Here is a 9,333-nt window from a genome sequence, read left to right on the forward strand (position 1 = left end):
TCGAGTACAAACAGTTTGTAGTCAACTAATTTTGAAGTTTACTCGATTATAAAATATTTATAATCAATTACGTATTTGTTGCAGAAACATGAAATAATTACTCGATTATAAATTGAATTTAATCAATTATATATCAACATTTACTTGATTGCAAAAAAATAATAATAGATTATTCATCAACATTTTAATCGAGTAACATGAAATTTTTACTCTATTAATATTTTGATATACTCAATTGATTTTATGCATCAAAACAATCATCAACATTAACACCTAATATATAACTTAACATAAACATTAAGCTTGAATATTTAAGATATTTAATACACAAATGTTATTTGTTAAAATTAGTTAAGACTAACTTTCCAATCACATTTACTTTGGTTGCATAGAAAGTTTTAAAGACTAAAATAATGAAATATTCTCGTATCATGAAATTTCGCTAGATTAATTCTCAAAGAATAATAATTAAGTCGACTACATTGAATATTAATCAACTAAAAATATTCCTTTCTAAATTAAGAAAAGATTATTCTTCTTTTAGAAAATAACTATTCATTTACATATATTTCATTAAATACACACACATGAAATATAAACAAGTCAAGTAACTTACTTACTATTTGATTAAGACAAAACATATAAAAAATTATAAATACGTTGAGCACAATATATGTTACTCAATTAGAAGCATTCATTTTGTAAAATAAAATTCATTCTACTTAGCTTATTCATCAAATCACAATAACTTGGTCAAATATTACTGAATTCAATACATTTTTTTTTTAAATGCTTGAATGATTTTTCTTAACAATAAACTAACGTCTAGCTTTATAAGTTCTTCAAGAATTCCTTCTTGGACTTAAGAACTTTAGCAACTTGATATTAAATATCCAATAAATAATCTAAGTTTTATGGATCAAAACTTAAGAAACATCTTATGAGTATATGATCATTTACTTGAGATCTTAATGTTTTTCAAAAGACATCAAGAATACATATATGAAGTAGATTGCTCTTAAGTTTGTGGTCATGCTATCACATATACATGTATTTTTGATGTGTTGTATGTTTATACCAAGTGTTATTGATGTATATACAAGAAGTGTTTATGTAAGTATTTTGGCATCTCGACGATCTTGCTATTAAGAATCGTGAGACCGACCTAAATTTGCTATTGCTAGTCGCATTGCCCTTCTGCTTTCAAGGCAAGAATACATTATCAAAAATTCACTATTTTAGAAACGAGTTCAAAATAAACAAAGCAAATTTCCAAGTATTAAAGTTACTTGGAATGGTGAGATTAATGATTTATATATGATAGTTTATTATATTATTTAAAAATTATATTACTTTCTTTTAAAAATAATTTAAAAATTTATAATACTTAAAAACATTTCTCCAAAATCAAATCGTCTCTCACATTCATAAAACTTTAGTGGATTAACAAATTAGGAGTGATTGACTTCTCGGGTATAAAATTAAATTAAATAAAAAAAAACATTTTTCATATATATATGGTTCAAACATATTAGCATTAGTAATTGAAGAATCAAATAAAACACAAACAACAAATGGAACGATACTTATCTAATTGTCGTCCATAATTTACATTAGTTATTAGTTTAGCAGATGCAGATGATTTATTTACACAGCTTTCTTTCTAAATTCTAACCCAACTAAGAAGACCATAAACAAAATAATAATAATAATAATTAAAAAAAAGAAAATTTCATAGAACTGTAATCTTTTTATATTTCACAAGTAACAGAAAATAGGAATCATGCAATTATCATATTAATTTAAATGGAATAGCTTTTAATTAACGGGGTAGGATTGTATGCAATCGTTCCATGGATTGTCACAGTCCTCGGTGGAATCACAGAGCCATCTCCAAACCAAACTCCCGATCTTAAAACCGGTCCCAAATGCAATCATCCACATCCGATCCCCGCTCCTCACCACCCCTTTCGCTTCAAAATAAGCCAACTCGTACAACACCAGGCTGCTCGACGTGTTGCCGAACCGGTGCAGTGTCATCCGAGCCGGCTCAGTCACCTCGTCTCCGAGTCGCAGAACTCGCCCCACTTGCTCGATCACCGCCTTCCCGCCCGTGTGCACGCACATGTGCTCGAACGCCGTCCTGAAATCGGGCGGTGCCGGTTTCGATCCGCCCCGGGACACCGCCGCCGAGTAGCAGTAGCGGACGAGTTGACTCAGCGGCAGGACTCGGGGCGCCAGGATCTTGATGTGTTCACGTAGGTTTGTGCCGGCAACTCTCACTAGATCCTTGGTGAGCGAAAACCCAGTAATTCCCTTGTCGTCTTCCTCCTGGAAGGCGGCACGGTAGGATCCTTCGTCGGCGCCGTGGTGGGTTCGGAGCGAGTCGACCAGCTCCATCTTTGCGACTCGGCGGCGGCTCGGATCGTTGGTGAGCACCGCGGCGGCGCAGCCAACGCGAAAGATGCAGTTGGTTACGAGCATGGAGCGGTTGTCGCCGAAATACCTGTTAAAGAGTAAGATCAGATTAGTTTAAGTTTGAGATTAAATTAGATTTATGTCTATTCTAAGATTAACTATATTAATTTGGATTCCGATGTTTCTTCTTAGGCACCAGTTCGAGCTGATTCCTTCGGTGATGATTAACAGAGCATATTGAACTTTCTTTCCAACGCTCAAAACCCTAGCGGCTAAATCAAAGGCGGCGACGCCAGAGCTGCAGCCCATGCCGCTGAGATTGAAGGTTTTGACGTCGGGTTTGAGCTTGTAACGGTTGACAATTCTCGAAGAGAGCGACGGCGCCGGCGAGAAGCTTCCACTGGTGACAATGACGACGTCTATGAGATCGACATTGAGCTGGGTTTTGAATAACAGTGAGTCGATGGCAGAGAACATGCCGTCCTGAGCTTCGTCGACGGCGTTTGCGAAAGTGGCAGCGGGCTTTCCTTGGAACATGAACGATGGCCCGTAGGTTTCCTCTCCGAGGCCGGATTTGGAGGAAATGTTGCTCATGAAGTCGACGCTTTTAGGGTTGGGTATCCGGCGGCGGACGAAGTCGTGGGCCGCTTCGCGGGAGCACTTGAGGTTGGGAGGCGGCTTGTAGCACGAGTAGTTGAGGAGGAGGACGGGGCGGCGGCGGCGGCGGAGGAGGAGGAGGAGGAGGAGGACGAGGGTGGTGGCTGGCAGGAGGCGCGGGGTGTAGGATAAGGTGGCGTGGAGGAGGAGGGTGAAGAATAAGAGGAGTAAGAAGGAGAGCTGGAGGAAATGGATTCTAGTCGACTGCGGCTTCATCATCATCATCATCTTCTTCTTCTTCTTTAATGTTCTGCAGTGTATATAAACAGACACAGAGACAGCCAGCCTTTGGGTTTTGAGTTTGGAAAGAAGTGATGTGGATGGGTTGAAATATTTATAGACAGAAGAAGCACACAAAGGAAGGTAGTAAAGGGGAAATTGAACTGGAAGTTCAATTCAACCAACCCAATGACGAACCCTTGTTGGAACACCAAAATGACGTTCCATTCCAAGCGGTAGTTTCATACTTACTTCCAACTTGTGCCATCCACCACCATCACGTACGTCGTTCCAGCCTTCACCCTTACTTTTATATTTTATTCAAATTAGTACCTTTTTTTTTTTTGTTTTTTATTTATAAGAAATCTCACACTAAAAGAATAAAAAATATTTAAACTTATACAGAAACAAAAATGAAAAATAAATATGATACAAAATAAAAACAAAGAGATAGCATGTTTTATAAAAGTAAGAAACAAAAATATAGAGAAACGAATAAATAAACAAATATAAGAGTTTTTTTATAAGTATAATTTTTAATATAAAAATAATTATTTAATTAAACATAAATATAAATATAAGTCATTTTTGTCTCTAACGTGCTTTTCAGAGGACAACAAAGATAGAATTGCTCTTATCTTTAACTTGATCATGAAGCATAAATACATCTATAATATTTTCTTAATATTATAAAATGATTTGAAAATATTTTTAAAATTACAAAAACAACTCAAAAATCTTCTTTTTTTTTTTTAAATTTATTGACATTTCAGAGTAGGAAATGTTTGAGAAACATAAAACAACACCATTTTAATATTTGCTTAATTTTATATTTATTGTTGAACAGAAATTCAAAGTGTAGTTTTTCATGGTGGTGCTGGTAGTTTCTTTCTTTTTTTGTTAAGTCAAGTCATCGTCCTTCTTCAACTCTGTGGATCCATCTTCCACTGTTTTCAGGGGTGATCCAAAGATAGATATATATATATATATCTAAATAATAATAATGTAATAAAAATGAATTAGTAGAATGATATAGAGACTGAAAATAAAAATAAAAAATCAGCCAACCACCATCGGCCAAACCTCCCCAACCATGGCAATCCATATCGAAGAGTTTCTGCTGGCCATTTGATAGCTGCTGCATCATTCATTGCTCAATACATGCAGACTTCCCATAATATATATATATATATATATTACACACACTTGTTTGCAGGTTCCAACTTGGTTCTGGAATTATTCATTCCAGAGCATATTCATTTGCTCCATTATTAAATATTTAGATGTATGTATAACTGTTGCACACAGAATTCATATAACAAGAGAAGAGATTAATTTCTTCTCCAAAGCCGGCCATCGCGGGTCGCTGGACTAACTCCGGCGAAGGCCCAACTAGCAAATATATACCTGGACCATCAATATTGCTCTTCTTTGTTTAATTAGTTTGAATTGGATTGTGGATTAAAGGCAGGATATTTTGGTAGGGTGGCCGGAGATCAGTGGGAGGAAGATGATGAGATGACGACTGGACTGGGTAATCAAATTAATTAAATTCAAGTATTTAAAAATATTTTATTCGTTTACTATGGTTTTTGTTAATTATTAATTAGTTTGAAGTGGGTAGATTTAAAAAATGGCACTACCCAACTAACAACTACCGACACTCAACTTGTGATTATGTAGGGGTGGTTTCAATACTTTAATTATTAAGGGTCTTGATTTTGATTCTTGCTTTGTGCATGAGAAAAATTTTATATTTGTAATTTATCTCTTTTGATATAATTGAGGGCACGAGTATCGGGTGTGTAAAGACGATGATCTCAAATGAATAATATTAAATATGATATTTTTAATAGTATATTATTATAAGATTTTTTTTATTTTTAATTAATGTATATATGATTAACAGTAAACATAACTACCTTTTTTATTTTTTAAAAATTTCTGTGTACCTAAGATTTTGATTTATATAAACTTATCTTTATAAAAAATATATACCCGTATCTAATAATTAATATTCTTGTAGTAAGAATTTTGTAATTACAAAGTAATTCTATTATATTTATATATAGTTTTCTATTATCAATATATACATATTAATTAATAAATTATTATTATTATTTTGCTAAAAATTAATAGATTATTATTATTATTATTATTATTATTATTATTATTATTATCATGAAATTAGTTTTATAAAACATATTTATGTTTGTACATAATTTTGATAGAATAAAGTATATGAGTATCTTTTATGTAAAAATAAATTTTTATATTGAAAAAACAGTAATTATTATATCACAATTTTAGTTTGCATGTCTTTGAAATAAATTATCTATTAAATTGAATGAGGCAACTTATGTATATTCCTTCTATTAAATCAAGCTTTTGTTTGGGTGAGATTTGGTATAATGAAATTATTATTAAGGGTTTAGTGATAACGTTGATGAAGTTGAGATCTTAAATTTAAGTTTAATTTTATTAAAAAATAATATTAAAAGTCATGACTAATGACTTGTGTTGCATTCTCATTAGAGGATATTTATTTTCTCTAAAGAAGAGTTAGTAATAAAAATGAGTCAAATAAAATAAAAATATTTTCTTTTATCTATATATATAGTAATGTAAAATAATTTCAAATACCTTTTTGTTATTTGAGGTGACAATGAAAATAAATATATATAAAGTGAAAAGATATATATATATATATATTAAACAATAGATAACAATTAATATTTTCTTAATTGGAGAAGATATTAATTGATAAACTTTACAAACCACTATGTATCTCTCATCAACTAATATAATTTTTTATAATTAAAAATAAAATATAATAAATATACTTTATTTAAAGATTTGTTAATGAGTACCTCGAGCGGTTGTTGAAGTGTATTTAATGTATTTTAATTTAAATATTTTTATTAATTAATAAAATATTTTAAAATACGATACATTTATTATTAATTAATAAAATATTTAATATTATAAATAAAATATATTAAATGTATTTTAAGAAAAAGGGAAAATTATAGTTGACACTTACTTTTCTAGGTTTCTGTGAAGATTTAGTGATATACACAATTCAAGCCACAACTTGTGTGGACAATTGTAAAGCATGCACCCAGTGACAGACAGCTTGGGTTGGCTTAATGTTAATGCATTCATCCATCCTACCTTACACACATATAATATTTTTTATCAAGAGAAATAATTAAACAATACACAATAGTAAAAAGCAATTGAAAATTTATATAATGGTTTTTTTTTTATCATTTTTTAAATATAAAAATACAAAATCATAAAAGATAAAAAAAAAAATTGAGTTATATGGAGAAATGTTTAAAAATCATAAAATACAAAAGGAGTCAAATATTTGTAGGTGATATCACATCATTATCTGTAGATTACTATATAATGAGCAGTCTGAGGGAATGCTGAAGCTTTGGTGTGTGTGAAGCTTCAATAATTCAATGTATGGATGATGGACCATAGATTCAGTGCTTTTCAGTGAAAGATAATCTGCAAATGGAAGAGACAGCAGGGCAGCAAAACTGGAGGCTGGAGCACCCACTTTAAATGCACTATTTTTATATAAAAAAACAAGCATTATTTGATAATTATTTTTCTTTTTCAAAAAAAATCAAAAATTAAACAACAGTAACACCAGCTATCATAAACTTTAATATATCTCTAATTAGTTACGAATTTTACATCTCCTATTAACTCTGTGCATGATCATATCTTTTATAAAAAAATAAATATATCTTACTTGGATCATGTTTGGCTTCGATTTTAGTTCACTTAGTCAGCCTATTCTCAATTTAGGCCACTTAATTAGGTTATACTCAGTATTGACACGTTTAACCAAATTACCATCGACCTTAGTATTTTACTTACTCTAACTTAGCCAATGAAAAGGATTTTTTTCTCAAACTCAAGAACAAACCAATCTTGTGTAGGGATAATTAGGATTCTATCTTAAAATTAAGAGATAAACTAATGATCAGGAATTATTTTCTATGGTCTAGCGACTTTATCATAATCTTGATAAACTTGAAATAAATCCACTTTTTCCTAAATCCCAAGAAGATAGTAGTTGGGGATAAAATTAATGGGCTCGAAATTGTTTAGGAGTACTATTCTTAGTTATTGTTCAATGATGAGACATAATCTTAAAGTAAAGGATTATCTCTTAACTACTATAAATAGAGAATGATCTCTCATATAGGGTAGGCATTCTCAATTATGCTCTCAAACTCTTGTGCTTCCTTATCATTGTTTCATGTCTAATTTAAGCATTACAGTAACTTTCCAAGCCAACCCTACGAAAGTCTCACAATTCATTTTTGACAAAAGATTAGCTCAACAATTCAAAGTAAAAGAGTATTCCTCAATGGCGGATCCAGTCAAGTGTGATGGGCTGGGCTGGACAAAATTAGGGGTGGACTGGACTAAATTAAGGCTGAACTATTACTAAAAAATTAAAAAAAATATATTACAAAAATAAATTTTGTTGTGAGCTGTCATGGGTCAGGGCAATTCACTACTGCATCCGTCACTGATATTCCTCTATCTAGCATATTTTTTTAGTAAATATATTGGTTATCATCAAATTTGTGCATGATCAATAAGCAATTTATGTGAAAAATAAAAGATTCTTGCATAACTCATTAGATGATTAAAACACACAATTCTGAAAAGAATATGCAAGTAAGATCTTTATTATTTTTAGTAAAATTCTTCTTTCGTTTATCCGTGAATGTAAACTATATTAAATGAATCACATAAAATTTTTAAATTTATTTTATTTTCAATCATTCTCATTTCAACTATTAATTGCGAGCCTCACCCATTATTTCCAACAAAGTTGACATCTAATTTTGCACGAAAGGAGAAGTGCAAATGACGTTGCCAAGAGGAGGAGTTGGATTCTAGCAGTGAATTGACCGATAGCCAACTAAAGGCTATTTGAGCAATCAACCACCAGATATTAATCCTCTTTACTACTAACATTATAGATGGACCCATGCCAACTAAATTTAGCTACCCCTGTTTTGAATATATGAGGGGACAAAAGATCCCAAAGATCGTATCGGTTAATATTGTGATTGTTGAGTCAACTTATTTATATTAATAATTAATAAAAAGAATATTTTTATTAAATATATTAATTATAGTATCAAATTATGTTTAATTAATTTATAAAATATTTTTATAACATGTGTATTATCAAAAATATTATTTTCTATTAAAAATATTTTTTATGTAATTTTTAGATTATTTTATAAAATATTTTTCATACGTATTATCAAAAATATTATTTTTATTAAAAATATATTTTTTAATTTAATTTATTAAACATTTTTTTCATAAGTGTATGTATTTTCAAAAATGTTATCTTCCATTAAAATTATTTTTCAAAATACTTCTAAAATGTATAAAAAATAATTTTACAAAATTTGGACAAAAAAATTTAAATTTTCACTATTGCTACAGTACCATTACAGTGCCCCTCCAATGATCAAAATTTTGACCGTTGCTACAGTGAACTTGACCGTTGCTACAGTGCTGCTATAGTAATTTTCAGAATGTTTATAAATAACTCCAAATTCATTTTGGAGATCATTCTTTGGTCATATTGTCTATCCAAAGCATTCAAAAGCTCTCAAGTTAATTTTCAAGAAATAAAGCTCTTAAAGATTCGTTACACATCCACCGAAGAGTCACAAGACAAATAAAGAAAAAGAGATCGCAAAACTGAATCCAATCTTCTCCATTAATATTGAGGTAATTATTTATTTATTTATTTAAATATTATTGTCTTATATATTTTGTACTTAATTACTTATTTGTGTCCAAGTGTGGGCAATTATTTGTGAATAATTAAATTATTATTGTGAATTGTATAAGTTTCCTAGAACCATTAAAATTTAAATGAATCTAGTTTCCAAGATAAGTTAGAGAGAAAACCTTGGTGTAATGGTTGCCTAGAATCTATTGTAATCTAGGTGTATATCTAGTTTCCAAAGTGAGCTAATG

At 30.5% G+C, this 9,333-nt stretch overlaps 1 protein-coding gene across 1 annotated transcript; it reads right to left on the reverse strand.

Annotated features, from left to right (window-relative positions):
- Window positions 1-1,670: 1,670 nt before the first annotated feature.
- LOC127798970 (3-ketoacyl-CoA synthase 4-like) lies at window positions 1,671-3,555 on the reverse strand. The gene is made up of 2 exons (XM_052332629.1): window positions 2,615-3,555; window positions 1,671-2,506 (listed from the first exon to the last, which is right to left on the reverse strand). Exons 1-2 carry the CDS (start codon window positions 3,301-3,303, stop codon window positions 1,819-1,821), a joined length of 1,377 nt encoding a protein of 458 aa, XP_052188589.1. The 5' UTR covers window positions 3,304-3,555; the 3' UTR covers window positions 1,671-1,818.
- Between the last annotated feature and the right edge of the window lie 5,778 nt (window positions 3,556-9,333).

Source organism: Diospyros lotus, chromosome 4, assembly GCF_014633365.1.
Source record: "Diospyros lotus cultivar Yz01 chromosome 4, ASM1463336v1, whole genome shotgun sequence".
NCBI lineage: Eukaryota > Viridiplantae > Streptophyta > Magnoliopsida > Ericales > Ebenaceae > Diospyros > Diospyros lotus.